This window comes from Benincasa hispida, chromosome 6 (genome assembly GCF_027475165.1).
Source record: "Benincasa hispida cultivar pf3 chromosome 6, pf3_genome.v1.1, whole genome shotgun sequence".
Lineage (NCBI taxonomy): Eukaryota > Viridiplantae > Streptophyta > Magnoliopsida > Cucurbitales > Cucurbitaceae > Benincasa > Benincasa hispida.
This window is the reverse complement of record NC_143483.1, coordinates 49196266-49216987: the sequence shown is the minus strand read 5'-3', so window position 1 is coordinate 49216987 and position 20722 is coordinate 49196266. Positions and strand designations below refer to the sequence as shown.

Genomic DNA, 20722 nt, shown 5'->3' with positions numbered 1-20722 from the left:
ATCAAAAGTTTAAAGTACACTTTTTAGTATTAAAGTTCAAAGTAGTTGTTTTAAATGATAAAATTCTAGAAATATTTTTAAATATAATAAAATATCATTGTTATAAATCAATAAACATCTAATAGATGGTGAGATTTTACAATATTTATAAATAAGTGTGCTCAATTTTTTAATATTTGAAAACAACCCTTAAACTTATATTAAATAAATAAAATTAGTTAAAATATCCTTAAAACTAAAAATAAATAAATAAAACTAACGGCCAAATTCCGAACTCGTTTGCTTCCCGTTTGTGACGGCGAATTCTGGTAAACAAGCACAAAATTGTCATTCAATTTCAAACCCAAAAGTCAATCGTCAACTCCTCGCAGTGTTAAGAACGACGACCACGCAATCGAATTATACAAATTAAAATGGAAATTTAATTTGAAAAAAAAAATGAATTGGACTGACTCTCGTTGATGGTGGTGTTTCTAAGGCAATGATATCCGTGGCGGTTGCCGTTAACGGCGTCCGTGGCGGCAAAGGCGGTGGAGGAAGCCGCCGCGCTGTGAGATGGGCCGTCGAGAATCTCTTGCCGACCGCCGATCGCTTCATATTGGTTCACGTTATGCCCAAAATCACCTCCATCCCCACCCCAAGTATGTGCCTAAATATTCTCTCTCTCAAACTGTTTGTTTGGTTGCTGAGAAACACTGGGACAATAAATCTTAACTACTAAACCCAATACCTCGATTTATTAATCTTTGAGTTAGCGTTTTGTTTGCGGTTTTTGTTATACAGTGGGGGATCTTGTGGCTGTCTCAGAACTTGATGCAGACGTGGTAGCTCTTTATGTTCATGATGTGAAACAGAAATATGAACAAGTTTTTGTCCCTTTTAAAAAGTTATGTAGAAGAGAAAAGGTAATTTCAAGCTATATAACATTTTTTAAATTCTTAGCCCCCAATTTATGGTAAATTGACATTGGCATTTGTTCTGCAGTTTCTTCTACTGGTAGAAACTTTGGTTTTGGAGGATGATAATCCTGCCACTGCACTTTTGAGATATGCATCTGAATCTGGGATTAAACGCTTGGTTTTGGGTTCTTGTTTTAGAACTTGCGTAGCAAGGTATTTGATAGATTTCGTGTTATTAACTTATCATTGAGGCTATGCCTACTGTATAATTGTGTGCTGATATTTGTGTAAAAATTCATATTTATTCATGAAATTATGATGTGATATTCAACATTTTGATGCTATCTTTTGTATAATTTATCTGAAGGAAGCTAAAAGGGGATTCAGTACCCTCTGCTATTATGAGAACTGTTCATAGTTCTTTTGATATTCATGTTATATATAAGAGGAGAGTTATCACACGAAAGGCTAGTACTGCTCCGTCCAATGGTAATTTGTTGAAAGCACTTGCTTCTCTTGTCAGCTTTTTTAATACAAGAAGATGTATGTAATTGTTTTTCGCATTGAATTTCGCAGAAACTGACTCGAGGCAGTGGATGCTCGGTGACACAGATTACTACAGGGGTTCCAGTGCTGCTAGTGAAAAATCATTGGGAACTTTCTCTTCTTCTTCCTTGTCGATTGGACATCGAAGGGGTGATAGCCTCAAAGTTAACTCTACCGAGGAACTGAACTCTTTGAATACTCTGACTGAGGAGGTTTTTGTTTTCTTTTTTGTTTTTGTGTTTCGAGCTTTGCTGCCATCTTTGGTTTAGTTTTCTAGATGGAATTTTGTCTCCCGTTCGAAGTGATGCTACGGTGAGTTCTTAAATAAAGGTCCTGAATGGCAGGAAGATATGCAGGCCGAAGTTGAATCTTTGCAGCTAGAACTAGAGACCACTGTTTCCTTGTACAAACAAGCTTGTGAAGAACTAGTTCATGCTCAGAAGAAGGTGAGAGCTCAATCAATATATCGATTTCGACATAATGTTTATGGAGCGAGGTTTTAGAATCGGCATAGGATTTCGTGGAGACAATGGAAGTTAGAGCTGAATTATGATGTTGTAAGATGCATTTGAGCATTTACACCACACACCACGATATGAGATGGAGTTAGCAGTGAAAATTTTGGTGAACTAATAGGAATTTTAACCCCAACTATTGGCTTCACATAAATTAAAAGAAACAATGTAAATGCTTATTTGTGCTTCATTTTGCAGGTTCAGTCACTTACATCAGAATGCCTTGAAGAATCAAGAAGAGTAAATGCTGCTTTGGAAAGGGAACAAGCTTTGAGGAAAACTGTTGCTAAAGAGAAAGAAAAACACTTGGAAGCCATTAAAGAGCTTGAGGAGGCTAAAGACTTGCTGGCTAAAGAAGCTTATGAAAGGCAGCTGGCTGAGCTTAATGCCTTAAAGGAGTCCGTGGAGAAGCAGAAAATTGTTGATACTCTTCTGACTAATGATAGGAGATATAGAAGATATACTACTGCCGAAATTGAAGCTGCGACAAATTTCTTCGATGAAGTTAATGTGATTGGCGAGGGAGGATATGGGAAAGTCTACAATTGCAGTCTCGATCATACCCCTGTAGCGATTAAGGTTTTTCAACACGACATATTCAAGAAAAAAGACGAGTTTCTGAAAGAGGTATCCTTTGTTGCAAAAGGTTTCTAACTCTTCATGTTTTTTATCCAATTGATGATCCTCATTCTATCTCCTGAACTTATCTCTGTAGGTTGAAATTCTTAGCCAGATACGTCACCCACACGTGGTTTTACTGCTTGGAGCTTGTCCCGAGCGAGGTTGCTTGATCTATGAATACATGGAAAATGGAAGCTTAGATGACCATATCTTGCTCCGGAATGGAAAAGCTCCCCTCCCTTGGTCTACTAGATTTAGAATAGTTTTTCAAGTAGCTTCTGGACTTGCATTTTTACACAATTCAAAGCCAGAGCCTATTATTCATAGAGATCTCAAACCGGGTAATATCTTACTGGACAGAAACTTTGTAAGCAAAATCTCAGATGTTGGAATGGCTAAGATCATCGGCGATATCGTGCCTGACAATGTCACAGAGTACCGAAACACTATCCTCGCCGGTACTCTACACTACATGGATCCTGAATATCAGAGAACTGGCACACTCCGGCCAAAGTCGGATACATATGCACTTGGAGTAACAATTCTGCAGTTGTTGACTGGACGACAGCCACATGGTCTTCTTCTTGCTATCGAAAATTCGATTGCAAGTGCCTCCCTTGCAGATATTCTGGACAAATCAATTAGTGACTGGCCTCTAGCTAAAGCTGAAGAGCTAGCTCGACTCGCGTTGAAGTGCTTGAAACTTAGATGCAGGGATAGGCCAGATCTTGAATCTGAAGTTCTTCCAGTCCTTAAAAGGCTTGTTGATTTTGCAGATACTTGTGAAAATGAAGACAAAGGTTTTGCTAATCCCCTAAGCCACTACTTCTGCCCAATCCTCCAGGTGATTTTAAAACACACACACAACACACCATCATCAGTTCTTCATAAGCTTGAGTATAAACTTCATATTCTTCTCTTCTTCTTCTTCTTCTTCTTCTTCTTCTTCTTTTTTTTTTTTTTTGGTTTGTATTTTTGAAACACAGGAAATCATGGAGGATCCTTATATAGCAGCTGATGGCTTTACTTACGAGTATGTAGCCATTAAAGCATGGCTCGAGAAATACGACATATCGCCGGTGACAAAGCTTAAGCTCCAGCATTCTCTTTTTATTCCAAACCACACTTTGCGTTCTGCCATACAAGAGTGGAGGTCAAGAGTGACAGTTTCATCTTCCTAAGTTGGAAAATTTGTTTGTAATTGTCTCAAGCATTCTTATGGGGGTTTTTCCTTTTTCCATTTTTTAGAAAGAGAACATCTTTGTTAATATCTGTATAGTTAACAGAAAAATTTCAGGAAAGTTTGGTATTATTTTGTGCCGTGAACTACTTTCAGTATTCCAAGTTTATAAAGAGTAAATAATATACTTCATGGTGATGGGAGGGAGGCTCTTTCCTTCCTTTTTAGAAAATGAATGGAGAGTTCAATGGTTTTAATGGCCTTATTTTTTTTAGATAAAATATTGTAGGAATTTGTAATACTAAATCGACGTAGATCTATTTGAAATGACTTTTTTAGATTAACATTCCTTGGAACTAGTCGACGTAGATCTATTTGAAATGAGTTTTCTAAATACTTCGATATATATGTGTATATATATTTGCATTATTTAAGTAGTTAGAAAGAAAGTAATTCCAAACAAGCTTGTGACCTCGCTTGTCGATAAGCAATATGGTCAGAACAAATACAAGCAAGAAGTATCAATTTTTCATTACATTAACACAATATATATATATATATATACATATACCAAAATGTTTTTCCAGTTTCCTCGACTGCCTAAAATGATTTTCATTTCATCAGTCCAAATTAATCGAATTACATTCCTCATTTTTCATTTTTCATTTTTCATTGTAGTAAGAACACAATATATTACAACGAGCATCGCATAGTTTACATCAGGATTGATTTACTCATCAACAAATGAAAAGGATTCTTGAATGTCCCCAGTGAAGTTTGATCCTGTAGTAGCCCCTATTTCCTCCAATCAAATAAGTTGATGCCACACCAAGGTATTGAGATGTCAAAGTCGAAGAGCCTGCGACTGACTCCTGTTCCTGGTAACAAGTTTTCTTTGTTGAGATGGGAAAAATGAGATTTGAAATATAAGACACGAAAAACATGAATAAAGGATAGTTCTAAAGTCGATTTTGCTTTCAATATTCATAGTGATAGGAAATTGTGAGTTATACTTCATATTGAATCTCTTGAGTAAAACGAATGCCTAAGTAACATCATGTCAACATGTTAATTTTCAAGCTCGGGATTGGGATCAACGAGAGATCACAAGTTACCATATAAAATTAGAAGGTTGCTAATGGAGAGCCAGCATCTTTGAAGTAAGCTGCGAGATCTACATCGAAGTGTTCGAACTTTTTGATGAAAGGATGCACCTTACAAAATAAAAAGTATCCAATTAACAAGTTTTAATCCGCATTCAAATCCAACGACTTGTTCTAATTTACTCATAATTGTAATAGTAAAGAACAGAAGAAGGATCAATTATACCAGAAGTTCACGTGCAGAGCTTCTCTTCTGTGGGTCTTTCTGTAAGCTAACCAAAATATAAAAGGCAATTCATCATCAGGAGAAATTTTTTGCTTGAAAAATAGAAAAACAAAATATACTAGGCATTAGCCATACTCTTCCTAAGTTCTAGGACAGTTTCAGCAATTTAGGGTCACTATGCAAATATGAAATCTCTTGTTCTAGAAACAGCAGAGACAATTTCATATGATTCACAAACACAAAAGCTTGTATACCATGAAGAAATGAAAGAGCAAAACTCTGGAGAAAATTGTTCGGGTGCAGAAGGTGATGCTAGTTCTACTACGGCCACCATAACATCAAAAAAACATTCCCATCCTTTATCCTTATCCGGTGGAGCATATGGAAATTGACCCGTCGCACATTCTAGCAAAACCAAACCCAAACTCCATATGTCACTTTTATTGTCATATTTGTCCCCGTTGAGTCTCTCCGGCTGCAATCATAGCATGAAACTACAAGAAATTAGAGCACTATACCATATACAAGAAAATAAAATATGGTTTGAAACCAAGCAATAGCTACTGAGTTAAGTAAATGTTAAGTTACTTACAGACATGTATGCATACGTGCCAACAAAAGAATTTGCTTGATCAGCCGTACTTGCCAGTATAGCACTAACACCAAAGTCTGTAATCTTAACTTCCCCTCTATGATTTATCAACAAATTTGAAGGTTTAAGGTCTCTATGGATGACATGTTTTTCATGGTGAAGGTATATTAACCCCTTTAGTACCTATATATAACAAGGAGACAACAAAGAATTGAACTTTCGTTTAGATTTTCACAAATCAAATGTGCTTTAAACTTCCTCATACCTGGTAACAAATGGCTGCCAGATACGGCTCTAGGATTGTTTCAACTTTTTTTAGAAGATCTGCAAGCGACCCGCCATCCATGTATTCCAAGATTATGAAAATGGCACCATTGTCATAGAAGATCTGGTAACAGACAACGATGTAAGGGTTTTGTGCCAACTGATTAATTTTTAATTCCTTGGCAAGGAGCCTACAATAAGATTCCTCGGCATTCATCTGAATCACCTGAATTAGAAAGAATGACATGTCAAAAGAATCTCAACTCTATTGACAAGGAAACATGGGCATTCTTCATATAAGAGCCAATTTTATGGAAAAGCTCGGCAAGGATGAGCGAGTAAGGCAGAAACTAATGTAAAGTTTGCTTGGCAAAAAACCAGCTAAAAGCAATAGTGAAAGAGCTAACATCTTCATTTTTTTTTTTTTTTTTTTTAACTAAGTAGCAAGAGCAAGTTCTTCACCATCAAATGAGTTCCAGAACTAGCTGATCGACTATTTTCAAATATTAACTAAATTATTGGCATGCTTTTGATTCTATTTGAAGTAATATTTAATGAACAAATAAATCAAGTATTCAACAACGTGTTGCCTAAAAAAGAAAAGAGAGAGAGATAGAGTAACCTTTAGAGCAAAAAACTGGTTCGTCCATTTATGTCGGACTAATTGAACAATTCCACCATTTCCTTTTCCAATGACTTTTATCGAGTCTAAATCTGCTAAAGACAAATGGTTGTCTGAGGGCTTTATTGGCGGAGGCTGAGCAATCAACAACATAAACAACCAAAAAACAATTAAAAGGCGAAATTAGATCTGATTCTCAGCTTTCTAGCTGAATGTTCTCGAATGGCAAACAGAGGACAAGCAAAATGGCAAGCAGCTCCATCAACACAAAGAAAATGAAAAGAGAAACTTAAAAAAGAAAAACACATTATATTCCGGCATTGACATGCATAGGGAAAAAGTCGCAGAGCCATCTGTTAGCAGTAACCTAGCAATGGAGAAACAGTTGGAAGGGGGGGAAAACGAAACGAGCTCAAAATTGCATACACTTTCGTCGTCCTCTTGAGAAACAATCCGCACGCCGTCCCTATTAACAAGCAAATCTCCATCAGTGAAAGTACCGCTTCGGGTTCTGCAATGATCACCAACGCCATAAACGCAATTAACCAAAACCAGCAATGCATTCGAAGAGAGAAAAGAGAAGAGAAGAGAAGAGAAAGCAAATTACATAAAGGCAAAGGAAACTTCGTCGGCCGGAGGTAGAAGAAGCTTTAAGTTAGGATTCATGGAGCTGTCCTTCTTCATCAATGGCGGGCGTATAATTATCCTGGTGCTGTGGGTCGTACTGAAGTCTTCTTCCAATGAAGAGAAGTGAAATAAAGTTAAGTTGTATGGTTTATTTGGGTTTGCAGTTTGGTCCTTCAATAAATTAAATTTTATAGATAAGTAGATATTGGGAAAGGAATAGCGGCGACCGGTCTAGGGGACTCGGACGTGAGGAAGACGACCGCTGAATTCTTCTCAGTTTAACCGCGTTGGTTAGTGGCTCTACCCTTTTACTTCGCCAAATTTTTTGCCCATGCTTTGTCTATATTCAATCAATATTCTTTTATATATCATTCCTATTTTATTGACTTTTTCTTTTCTTAAAAAAATTATTAGTAATATCAAATTTTGAATTACGATTAAATGTTAATTACGATTGAGATATACTCATTTGACATTGGTCAAATTTTTTATCCTTACATTCTATTCACTCATTTTTTTAATTTGAACTGGACAATTGATTGAGTTAATTGATTTTTGTTTTCGTACACATGCCTAATTGGTAACAAAATTATCTACATAAACGGTTAAGAATTAACAATCAAAGATAAATAGAAAACGTAAAGCAAGAAAGACTTGATATGAAGATTTACGTGGCTTACTAATAGTGTGTTGTTAGCAAAATTCATTGTCAAAGGGAAAACATTTTACTATTGATCAGATAATAATACAGGTCACAAAACAACGCCGCCTCTTATTTGAGAGTTTATATAGAGTACCTCTATAAACCCTATGATCAAAGTCGTAAATAATACAAATATGGTAAATACATAAAATAATTTAATCGTTTAAAACGTCATATACCAGATTCAAGGCATTACAACCTAAATATAATTTAATGTTTAATTGACATATACTCACTCTCTTGAAGTAAGTGGTTCAAATCTCTCTAATTCACGTTTGTTATACTAAAAAGAAGTAACAACATTAGAAATAATCACATCAAAGAGAATGTGTGTGGTTAAAGAATATTCACAAGTGTCTCAATTAAACACATCATTGAATGATTGGAACAATCAAGTCAAATATATTACTAAAGAAACATTCAACTTTTTTCCTTACCTATGGGTATGATATTTGATGATGACACGTAGTTGCAAACAATCTACCAGAATGTAACAAGATCTATAGATGTCAATAATGTAACTTTGTTAAGATGTCATTTACAGAATACTATGCATTAATCATAATTATGCATATGGTTCAACTTCGAAAAATAAAAAGTATGTACATTGTGTAAGTACACTTGTGTGTTTACATATAATCAATAATTTTTTTTTAAAAAAAAAATGAACTCAATAAATATATGTTGAATTGTCAAATTCAATATTTAGAAAAAGAATAGATGTCGTAACGATATTTTAGTTTGATTATAAGTATATAATATCTTATCGAATTACGAATGCATTTTTTATGTTTAAACTCTTCTTTATTCATCAATGATTAAAATTTCTAATTTTCTTTTTCATAAATATAAATATAGTAGTCAATTTTTTTAGATTGTATTAATTGTATATTTTTCAAAATTTAAAACAGATGGAACTTTTAAGGAATCAAATTTTGTATAGTAAGTTATATTTTTATTAATTAATCAATGAAATAAATAAATCGCATAGTGATAACAAGTTAAACTTTGAATCAATTCCTATCGTTTTAAAAGAAGAGTTTCTCCCCTATTAAACCAAAGAGTTTGATTTGTATTTAAAAAAATTTAAGTTGTTTTAAAACAACTCTTAGCTAGCTTTTCCACTAGAAAGAAAATGTGGAATTGTGATGTGGCATTGAGTTGTTAAAAGGAAAAGAGAAATGAAGATACGAGTGGTTTCAATTATGCACATGCTTTTGAGATAAATTTCAATGATGCCTTAATGTTCCATAAAAGTTTCATTTTTATTCCTTAATCATTCTAATTGTTTTTAAAGGTTAGAAATGACTTTTGGACATAGATCTATAGAAAAAGTAAGAGAGTGGAAAATTTTGTCCCACATGGATAGACTTAGAATTATCTAGGAAAAGTAAGAATATAGTCATGGGCTTTCTCGTTAGCCCTGATCTATCTGTCATATGCATCCTAAACATTTTGGTTTGCATTTGAGCCAGGAACGGGAGGACACTCCTCTGTTAAAACGAACCGTAGGTCATCTATCACCAGTGTAGTATTTAGGTTTGTTTTCCACGTGGCATAGTTATCCCCAGTAAGTTTATTAGAAGCCAACAATTGTACTAAAGAACTCATCATTCTGAAAATATAAACAAATTTTATCGGTGGATTGCTTTTTAAATCCAATCAAGTTTTAGCAAAGTGATAATGTACCCAAAATTCTCATTATTTTTGCAACGATACTATAGCAAGACATTCTTGACTAAGTACTATCCCCATAATAACTCTTATTTTGATAGTCATTTAGCTACCATTTTTTGTCAAAAATTACAAACACTTTAGTAATTCCGTAAGTGTAACCCTCCATTTTTAGACCTCAGAAGTCGACCCCAACGATGCTACCGAATTGGAAAGCCAAAGTTGAAAACGACCTAAGAAATCCTATCCATTTTTGGAGTTTGAGTTGTTCCGAATCCTATATTACAACCCTCCGAGGGGATAGCCATTGTTAAAACGAATAGCGAGGCTGACTTAAAGACCTTCCGAATGAAGGTCACTCCCAAGATGACACGAAGCGTCATACGAATCTCACGGTGTGAACTTTCTAGGGACGTGAGAATTGAAATCAATATATCGTATATTTGATTTTACATTGAACAACTTCCCCTCATTCACCATGATATTGACTTATGCAAATACTTTCCGAATGGAGGTCACTCCTAGAGTGATACGAAGCGTCGCATAAATCTCACGGTGTAAAATTCTTAGGATGTGAGAATGAAAACCAAAATATCACTTTTGATTTTGCTGTAAATAACTTCCCATATTCACCATAATTTCGATTCATATACTCACTTTTCAAGTGGAGGTCACTCCCAGGGTGACACGAAGCAAAACATGGATCGAGATTGTGAACTCTTAGGAACGCAAGAGCTAAAAATTACATATCTTATATGTTATTAATCTCTCATTGAAGTATTCTAAATTCCCACTGAAGTATTCTAATAACATATCATATATGCTATTAAACTCCAAAGTGTCCTAACATTTATTTGGGTATAATTTTACTCAGGTTTGTTCCGGCTAATTAAACAACCTAAGTCTAGGTTTTTATCCAAGTATAACGTTTATATTTGGAACCTACGATGTCTAGGTGATAAACTAGTTTTAAAACCTCACACTGCTCACGTATTGCTCATAAAACCGGTTAATAATGCTCAATTATTCGGCCATAATCTCCAAGTAGGAGGTGTTCCGTAGACCGTCAACTTAAATACCCCCGACCTTAGACAGGATTATATACCAGTTGAGTTTGTAACCATATTTTACAAGATGTCGACCTATTTCAACTATTAAAACAGGTGATTAACTTACATGAGCATGCAACTTATCTTTGCTATGGATTTTAAATGTCTAACCCAATTTTATAACAACTTACAAAATTTTAGACATGTTAAACATCCATAACATACATCAAAGGCATTCAACATTTAATATAACATTTATATTAAAACATGAGCTAACTATGAACTTCTGTTTATTTGGGATTGCTCTTAGATTGCATAGGTAAGGGTTGGCTCAACAGTGCCGGCTCAATATGACTGCCATTTCAAGGGTAAGATAGGATAGATAGTTGGGGACCTAGGATGCAAGAGGGAATTCACTCCTACCCCCTTTAAGGGTAGTATAGAGGTTGTTCCCTTAAGTGCTGATTCTGGGGCTCGAACAAGGGATTCCGCCCTCTCATTTTACATGAAAGAGACTCGATTTTGTGATTGGATCACAAAACAATTATTTATTAGGGGATCAGTAGGGACTTAAGGAACAAGAGGTAATTTCGGGGGTAAAGTAGAGATTTGACCCAGCCGTTATTACGAACAACCTGTGAAGGGTTAACTTACTAATCATGGTTATATCGAGTGGACATAATATATCTACAGTGAGTGGAGTTCAACTATGGGCTTTAGTGGAGTGACCCATTAGTTAATAAATGGGGGTTAGATAGGTTTAATGAGTTTAGCCGATTAATCTTGGATCGTTGGAGCCCATGATCTGTAGGTTCATAAGGTCCCCCTACTAGCTCGAAAATGTTCAAATTAGAATCAAACGGAATTGGAGAAAATATATTTAAATATGATTTAAATATATGAAGATGAATTTGTGTAAAAATTGATTTAATATTGGATATTAAATTAATTAGAATTATTTAAATTGTTTAAATAATTATTTATTAATTTTATTAGAAAATTAATTTATGAAATTAATAAATTTTGATTTTAGAAATAAAATATGATTTTAAAATCAAAATAGATTTTGGAAATTGAAAAATCACACAAACTTTAAAAATGGGTTTTTCAAGTTCATCTTCAACTAGCTTACAAGGAACCCACTACCTCTTCTTTGGTTTACTCCAAGCATGAGCTGCATCCCATGCAACACATCTCTTTTCATGATAGTCTGCAATATATTGAAGAGATTGGAGTGAAGAAAAGAATGATGAACCGATTGAATTTTTGCTGAAAAATTCGGATGAAGAAGGTGTTCTTTAATGGGTTGGTTCAGTGAGCTTTCTCCATATTCCATTTGATTCCAAACTCAATCTAGAGCACCAAGAGGATATAGGGAAGATCTTGTGGTGGTCTACATAAGGATTCGGATGATTTAGCAGCTGGAAATAGAGATTCAAAGGTTCAGCCAAGATATGTTCTTGAAACCCATTATACTCTGTTTTAGCATGTTTCTTTTCAACCAAAATTAATGAATTAGAATGCTTATGGATCCTGATCCCTTCCGCTGCGTGCTGGTGTTGATCCAACCGAATGTTCGTCCATCATTATCCCAAAAGTGGTGCATGTTGGAAATGGTGTCCTAAATCTCCTAGTAGTCTCATAGTTTGTAAACATATCAATTAATAAAATAAGTGTTATTTTATAAGCATTTACTCAATCCAATAAACTAAGATCCGAGGTTATTTTATGTAACTTAAGCATGTATGTGGAGACATACAAGTGGATCATGCCTTAAGTAGTAACCTAAATGGTCTATAGTAGATGGATAAAGGAGAGATACCTTATCCTGGTGATACTACAGATGCAGTCTGCTTTGTAGATGTTACAAGTGTTGTAAAGTGTTACAAATAGTCTGATCCTGATCATTCATGTGGAGACATGCGATCGGCGGTATCCTATACAAAGAGTTTGTATAAGACCCGACCACGAAATGATTAATCTCTTTATATAACGCCATTGATAATAGAGACTAACATTTCACTATGATGACCATAGATGACATGACCTTAATCCTGAGTGAGTTGAGAACTCCTGCCTATGAGGGCGGTCCTTTGATTTGTATGGGTGAGAGTGGCCAGATTTCCAACTCAACAAGCCTACCATTTTGGGGATTTGTCTGATTGGAAAAGGAACTTAAATACACAAGACAGAATTCACTCCTTCCCCGAAGCAAGGATAAGTGATAAATTGCTCCTTTAAGGGCTGATTTCGGGTCTTGAACATGGTGGCCAAACCCTCTCTTGGGAAGAGAGGACTCAGTCATAGTGGGATTATGACTTATTGTTCATTAGAGGGATCAGTGGTACTTAAGAAGTTAGATGTAACTATAGGGGCAAAATGGTATATCGGCCCAACTGTACTTACGAGCGATTTGTGAAGGGTCATCTTGATTGGTTATATGGACATAGAAATATATTTGTAGTGCGAAGAGTGCAGTTGTCGGTCTTTAATGGAGTGTCGACAGTTAACGGATGGTGGATATCATGATTAAAGAGTTTAGTCAGTTGTTCACGTACCGTTGGAGCTTCAAGCTACAGGTCCATGAGGTCTCCTTGGTAGCTCAATGGATTCAAGTTGAGAATCAGATTTGGGTTAGTTTGAAGTTTTCAAATTAACAAGAGGGAATTTGATTATATATGATATAATTAAAATGATTCAATTATATATGATATAATTAATAAGATGTATTTGATACATTATTTGATTGGAGGAATTAATATAAATATGATTTATATTAAATACCATAAAAGAGAAAAAGAACTATGGTTTGTGTGTTTCATATGATGAAATATTTAAATTATAGGTTATAAATATAATATGATAGGTTAGTTATTGTATTTATTTATAATATATTAATTATGAGATAATTAATATTATTTTTCTCTAATAACCAACTTGAGTGGGAGGTTATTTACGATTTATGGCTAACTGTTGGATAAAGATGAAAATAGTTTTCATTTTGTCATAACACACGCTACAAGCATCAAGTAATCAAATTACTTGTAGAGAGAGTAAATGATAGGCATCGAGTATTCTATACAATAGTTACTCGTTGCTACACGACCGAGCAGCAAGTCTATACGATAGGGTTATTCTTACTACACGATCGAGTATCAAGTCTATACGATAGACTTCCTTCTTCTATCGCATACTCAATCGTCTATTCGATCATTCACTTCCTCCATTCCTTTATCCAAAGTCATACATAGCCCACAACTCCTAGATTCTCACACCGAGAATACCAAGATAGCCTTCTGGTGGTGTCTTATTATTTCGAGGGTCGAGAATCAAGTTGTACTCGATTGTGATTGAGGATTTTCCAGTTCGTGTTGTTTGCTGTGTTGATCATTGCGTTCGATTAGTGTTTGGATGCATCAGTGATTGATCGAGGGAATACGAGAAAAAAGATTCTTCAAAGGTATTGTACTCGATCCCTTGTATTTTCTTAAGAAGCATGCTATAATTTATTCTTTATGTATAGTCGTTTTTGTTAGACTGTAAATGTACGTGTTCTTTCTCAATGGAGTTTGGAATGATCTGCTTCCGCTCACTGGTTCTCTAATTTAGAGTTCCTTCAGTGCACACATTTTACCATGGACGCGTGCACAAATCAACGGATGTGGTGGTTATTTATGATCGGGTTGTGCCATTCAACGTCCAAGATATCAACCAATTATACAAGTTAAAAAACTTCCCGGACGCACCCGATAGTCGATTGATTGAAATCCCTGATGATGTGCATATGGAGAATGCATTAAGTGTTGATGCAGCCTGGAACACAATGGACAATCTCATTAATAGGGATTCGCATGCTGGCTTCCAAGCACCTCCTCCCCAAAGCGCGCTTGTGGGTTTATTTGGTGAAGAAGCGAATTATACCCACAACGCTTGACAAAACTATTTCAAGGGATCGAGTTATGGCCGCATCTTGCATTGCTTGTGACATTCCAATCGATATTGGGTGTCTGATTGCAAGGAAAATGTGAGGATCAGTTGGCAGACTCGCGGCCAACTTTTCTTTCTATGGCAATCACTAGCCTCTGTCTGTCAGTTGGCTATGGAATTGAATAAGAACCTATGGTCGAGGTCTGGAGTGATTAATAAAAAGATCCTGCAAATCCTTCTGAAAGATTCACCATATTGTCTTGAACTCCCCAAGCGCTCGATCATTGACCTGAATGCCCACAACCACCAAAACTAAAGAAGCAGTGCCCTTCTACCAAAGGGAATGAAGTTTCCCCTACAAGTCTAAAGCACATTCCCATCAACGAGCGCACAAATTGTCTAACCCTTTTGTCAATTATCCCTCCAAGCCCTATTGTACCTTTGTCGCCTCTACCTGAGGCTTTTGCCACCCTCCCCCTCATGCTTGATTCAGATCATCAATCTTCAGCAGCATCGCCCCACCCATCACCGTGACTCTACCCATCTCCGCATCCCTTACTCCATATCGATGACCAACACGATTCGGATGCTAGCCCCTCTAATCAGCCCCGAATCGAAGTTGGCGTCGGAACCTCACCACATCATCAACCTCCACCCCCATCCCTAGTTGTTGTAATTAATGAACTTCGATCCCTCTTTATCCATGAGCTATCCTTCCTACATCAATCCCTCTTGGAGTTGCACGCTCATAACATCACCTTGCACCAAACCTTGGTCAACGTTTAGTGTAACATCTTCACCCATCGCCAGAATTAATGCTAGTAGGCTGAGCGCAACCATGAATACTTTAACTTCTTAACTACCTACCTACATAGCCCTGTGGTCCCTCCTCATTTGCGCCAACCTCTATTTTTCCAATAGCCTCCTGCCCTTGCGTCACAAGCTCCTCCTAACAGTGATCCCCTACCACAAGTGTAAATATAGGGGGTGTGATTTTAGAAGTTATTTTTTTTCTTTTCTCTATCTCTCTCTTTTCATTGTATTTTGATTTTAATTGTCTTAAATGTACCTTGCGTTGGCTAGTCTTAATTCCATAACATCTTTTGATTTTGTGCTCATTCTCTTTTTTCTTTTCTCCTGCTCATCTTTGCCCTCTATACTTATCTCTTATCCTTTTGAAATTCTCTCTTTTCGTTCATCTTTTGCATTGATAGTTTAGTAGCTATGATGAATTATATGCATTTACTTAACACATCTCAATTATATCACATGCTTCTTTCACTCCTAGAACCTTCCTTAATGACTATCACTCTAAAAGGTTGCCTAGTTGCCTATGCGTTAACTTTTGACATTGCGTTCTCACAAGCTATATTTCAAAAAAAAAAAAAGTGAGAGAAATGGCATTGAAAAATGTAATAAAATCCCCTATCAGTGCAAAGGAAAATCCTAACCTGATAAGAGTTTAAGTTGAGAAAGGAACTTGCCCATAGTTGGATGCTTTGCATGACACCCATGCATGCAAGCTAAAATGAAAGTAGGTTACCAGGATCAACGCAATTGAAATTTAATTAAATAAAGACAACTCCACTGTCTGGCAGGAGTTAAAACTTAGCTAAGATAAGAGTTGAGTTGAACTTGGAACACAACCATAGTTGGATGACCGCATGGCACCCGTGAGGACAAGCCAAAACGAAAAGTGTAACTAAGTTCAGCGCCTCCAAAGCAAGATAAGTAATCAAAATGCAATTTTCCTCCTATGCAAAAATCACATTTTGTTTTATGAAAAAGGGATACAAAATTATTTAAAAATTAGAAAAAGTCTTTTGAGTAGAAGTTTTCCGAATCTAAGATTAAGGCAAGATTTTCTTGAAGAAGTGACCAAGAGTTAAAAGAAACAAATGATTTTAAGGAGATTGTTGTAAAGTTAAAGCACTCTGAGTAGCTAGTTGGCACAATATGATGATTTAAGATAAGTTTGAATTTCCTCAGTATAAGATATGCTTGAGGACAAGCAGTATTCTAAATTTGTGGGTGTGATAACTTGTAGAAATACAAGTTATCCGTGTTGTCTTTCTTAGAATATGCGATGAAAAGTAGAAGAAAATGCGCCAATTGCAAGTAAATTTATGAAACTTGTTGGAATACATAAATAAGCAGCGGAAGAAAACAGGATCAGTAAGCATTCTAATTCCATAATTTTGACATCAAAATAAGTATGTTCATAAGTAATTAAGAATGTTTCAACGCATACCTTTGATGAATTCTCCCAATTCAAATAAACAGGAGTTCATAGTTAGCTCAGGATTAAGATCAAGTTAACTAGGTCATCTAGGCAAAATAGTCAGTCTTAAATAGTAAACAGCGTTATAAAGTAAGAGTGACTTATTTCTTGATCCGATCTTATGTAAACTCATTACATAGGACGACCCCATTCCTCATGTCAATACATGAACTGAAGGGAAACTCAACATAAGGAGATCCTTGGGCGGAAGCGGATCGTCCAAATTACATTTTTATTGAAGTATAAATTTACAGTATAATAAAAAGATTATGCAATCAAAGTAAATTACAACATGCTTTTCAAATAAAATACATAGTTCAAGGGATGTTACCTTTGAAGAACACTTCTTCTTGTATCACTCGAACGATCACGAACTCCTCGATCAAACAGCAACTATCGCATAACAAGTCACTCTTACTTGGTATGCTCGGGGTGAGAACTCAGGAATGGTGGGCTCTGACTATTTTGGTTAAGAGGATATTTGTGAGTTTGGAGGAGGAAGACGATCGAAGAAGAAGCACTATCGCATAACAAGCTTCCCGATTGTTTAGGCTATCGCATAGCAAAACTTTCTATCGCATACACAAATAGAGTCTATCGTATATGCTCTGAGTTTGTCGTGTAGACTATCACATAGTCTAAGTCTATCCTTTTCGATCTTGTTGTTCTATTTGGTATATTGAAAAAGAAAAAATATTTTTTCCTTTTATTCCAATTTCCATAAAAATTTCCATAAACACTCATTAAGGTAGTATTTGAGAAAAAAGAATTATTATTCAAAATAATAAATAAATATAAATAAATATGATAACCAACTTATCATATTATATTTATAACCTATAGTTTTAATATTGCATCACATACAATATAAATTGTAGTTCTTTTTCTCTATTTTACAACATTTAATATAAATCATATTTATATTAAATTAACAACTATTTGAATCTCATTCAAATATTTATTCCTCCAATTAATATATCAAATACATTATATCAATTATATCATATATGATTGAATTAATTTAATTATATCATATATATAATTAAATTCCTTCTTATTAATTTGAACAATTCAAAAACATAATCCTTTTGAGCTACCAATGGGACCTTATGGACCTGTAGCTTGAAGCTCCAACGATATATGAATAATTAATTAAACTCTTTAATTACATTATCCACCATTAGTTAACTGTCGGGCATTCCACTAAAGGCCGATAGTTGCACTCTTCGCACTACAGATATATTTCTGTGACCAATGGATATAACCAATCAACAGTGCGATGACCCTTCACAAACTGTTCGTAAGTATAACTAGGCCAAATTACTGTTTTGCTCCTGTAGTAACATCTAACTCTTTAAGTACCACCTATGAAGCATAGACACAGATACGGCTACACGATATGGATACGATCGAATACGGCGATTCGTCAATTTCTAAAAAACAAAGATACAGATACATCTAAGGATACATCATTTTTTTATATATATTTCTAAAAAAAAGAGGATATTGATACGTTGAAGATACATTTTTTTTCTTTAGAAAAATATAGGATATAGATAAATTTAGCACACAAGTTAATAATAATAGCACAAAATAGAATACAAACACTGAAGCACAATACAAAAAAACAACATCTAAGATGTTGAAGTACAATAATTAATAAAATGCAATAGAAAAGTGACTCATATTACAAAGAAGAAGAAGAAGATTAGAGGGAGAAGTATGAAGATAAAAGAATAACTTCTTCATTGAATTGTTGAAGATATCCAAATGGTTTATATTTTGGTGGACTTTGTGGGAACTCAAATGTAAAGATGGAGAATATATGATTCTAGTTAGGGTTCAGTCCGTTATTTATTTATTTATTTCTTTTAGTTTTGGACTCGAGTAGTGAGCTTTTTAAATAGGTTGCCTAATTTTAGATTGGGAAAGATTAGATGAGTTACTTGTCTTTTTTTCTTTAAAAAAAAGTACGCATAGAAATAAATACATCAAATCGCAAGTTAGATACGTATCTAGAAAGTATCTGAAAATATAAATACGTCAAATCGTGTGTCAGATACGTATCTAGGAAGTATCTAGAAGTATCGGTATCCGATACGTGTCTGATACTGATTCTTTGCCTCACATGAAGTATCTGTGCTTCATAGAGTACCACTGATTCCTTTAATGAATAATAAGTCATAGTCCCACTATGACTGAGTCCTCTCTAGCCAAGAGAGAATGTGGCCACTGTGTTCAAAATCCGGAATCAGCCCTTAAGGGAGCAATTTATCTACTTACCCTTGCATCGAAGAAGGGGTGAATTTCGTCTTGTGTAGCTGAGTTCCCAGCTCCCCAATCAAACGAATCCCTAAAATGGTAGGATTGTTGAGTTGGCAATCTGGCCACTCTCACCCATACAAATCAAAGGATCGCCTTCATGAGCAGGAGTTCACAATTCTCTCAGGATTCAGGTCATGTTACCTATGGTCATCCTAGTGAAATGTAAGTCCGTATTATCAATAGTGTTATATAAAGAGACTAATCATTTCGTGATCCGGTCTTATATAAACTCTTTGTATAGGATACCCCCGCTCTCATGTCCCCACATGAATGATCAACATCAGATCATTTATATAGAGCGGGTCGTATTCATAGTGTCACCGGGATAAGTTATCCAATTTTATCTATCTACTACAAACCATTAGGTTATTACTTAAACAAGATCCACATGTATGTCTCTACATATTTAAATTTACATAAAATAACCTTGGATCTTAGTTTTTTGGATTGAGTATATGCTTATAAAATAACACTTATGTTATTAATAACAATATATTTATACAGAGTTTACAAACTACAAGATTAGAAGGAGATTTAGGACAACAATCCGAACATGAACGAATTAGGATCACTTCATTTGTAGCAGTTTACAACAAATTATGACAACTACAAAGTGGGTCACATCCAATAGTGTTACCAGAATAAGGCACCCAATCTTATTTGTATACTATACATCATTTTGACTATTTACTCGAACCTAATCCACTTTCATGTCTCCACATAAAGTTCAAGTATTCATATAATAGTCATGGATCTTAGTTTATTAGATTTAGACTTTATAAGTGTAATTTATAGATTTCAATAACAACTTTATTGAAGTAATGTCGAATAACATCTTTGATAATAGAATATGTTTAACTTTACAAACTGCGAGTTTTAAGACATACAACCCAAAAAAACCAACCAAGCTTGCGCCAGGGTATTCAAAAGACACTCGCTGACCGCATTTCATGTGCAAAGTGCGCCAAAGTCTGTATTTTGCAACTACAGGAGACTTCGCATGCGCTAATCCCTCAAAGAATATGCGGCAGACGCATGCCTCGAGATCTCTAGAATTTTACCAGCAGATACTCTGACAAATCTTCTGAGCATTTACCATGATGTAGCGTTGACATTCTCACCTACCATGAAAAATGATAACAACAGATCGAAGTGGGGATTCCAATGTAGAACAGCACGTGGTTCTATAAATAGAGCCTTAACGCCAAGAAAAAAGTTCACCAGGGGGAAAAGACGAGAGTTGAAGAGAACAATATACTTTCACTTTCCACCCTTTTTCAACATCAAAGTTCATCGAAGAAAGAGTCGGAGAGGGCTCACACCATACTGCCTCACTATACAAAAGTTAGCAACCTTCACAATCATCTGTTGATAACAAGATATTGTTTTCAGTCGTGCATCCATTTCATTTCATTGTTATTAACATGTTGTAGTACATGCTTATCTAAGACATTAGGCAGCTTGTAATCCTAATTTCCCACTTTCTTAATATTATTATCATGTTCATCTCTATCTCATTTCACATCTATTCTTTTGCTATTACGTCCTCCACGAATCAAGAAATTTCA

The 20722-nt window shown here is 35.2% G+C and overlaps 2 protein-coding genes across 2 annotated transcripts; one reads left to right on the top strand and one right to left on the bottom strand.

Moving 5' to 3' along the window:
• The first annotated feature begins 225 nt into the window (after positions 1-225).
• LOC120080514 (U-box domain-containing protein 34-like) lies at positions 226-3993 on the top strand. Its single transcript, XM_039035195.2, has 9 exons — positions 226-641; positions 784-905; positions 985-1112; positions 1267-1388; positions 1476-1657; positions 1790-1891; positions 2159-2587; positions 2676-3425; positions 3568-3993. Exons 1-9 carry the CDS (start codon positions 482-484, stop codon positions 3760-3762), a joined length of 2190 nt encoding a protein of 729 aa, XP_038891123.1. The 5' UTR covers positions 226-481; the 3' UTR covers positions 3763-3993.
• A 274-nt stretch (positions 3994-4267) lies between these two features.
• On the bottom strand, positions 4268-7528 carry LOC120079501 (mitogen-activated protein kinase kinase SIPKK-like). Its single transcript, XM_039033709.2, has 9 exons — positions 7176-7528; positions 6995-7079; positions 6569-6703; positions 5948-6172; positions 5683-5865; positions 5345-5565; positions 5091-5136; positions 4877-4975; positions 4268-4639 (listed from the first exon to the last, which is right to left on the bottom strand). Exons 1-8 carry the CDS (start codon positions 7250-7252, stop codon positions 4886-4888), a joined length of 1062 nt encoding a protein of 353 aa, XP_038889637.1. The 5' UTR covers positions 7253-7528; the 3' UTR covers positions 4268-4639; positions 4877-4885.
• Positions 7529-20722: the final 13194 nt, after the last annotated feature.

Bases quoted from the DNA above. Each gene is read 5' to 3' on its own strand.
- LOC120079501 (XM_039033709.2), bottom strand. From the start codon at position 7,252: ATGAAGAAGGACAGCTCCATGAATCCTAACTTAAAGCTTCTTCTACCT. The intron at 6,173-6,568 runs GTTACTCTATCT...TTTCTAATTCAG, and splicing joins ACCAGTTTTTTGCTCTAAAG to GTGATTCAGATGAATGCCGA. The intron at 5,866-5,947 runs GTATGAGGAAGT...TGTTATATATAG, and splicing joins TGGCAGCCATTTGTTACCAG to GTACTAAAGGGGTTAATATA.
- LOC120080514 (XM_039035195.2), top strand. From the start codon at position 482: ATGATATCCGTGGCGGTTGCCGTTAACGGCGTCCGTGGCGGCAAAGGC. The intron at 1,658-1,789 runs GTTTTTGTTTTC...CCTGAATGGCAG, and splicing joins TGAATACTCTGACTGAGGAG to GAAGATATGCAGGCCGAAGT. The intron at 3,426-3,567 runs GTGATTTTAAAA...TTTGAAACACAG, and splicing joins ACTTCTGCCCAATCCTCCAG to GAAATCATGGAGGATCCTTA.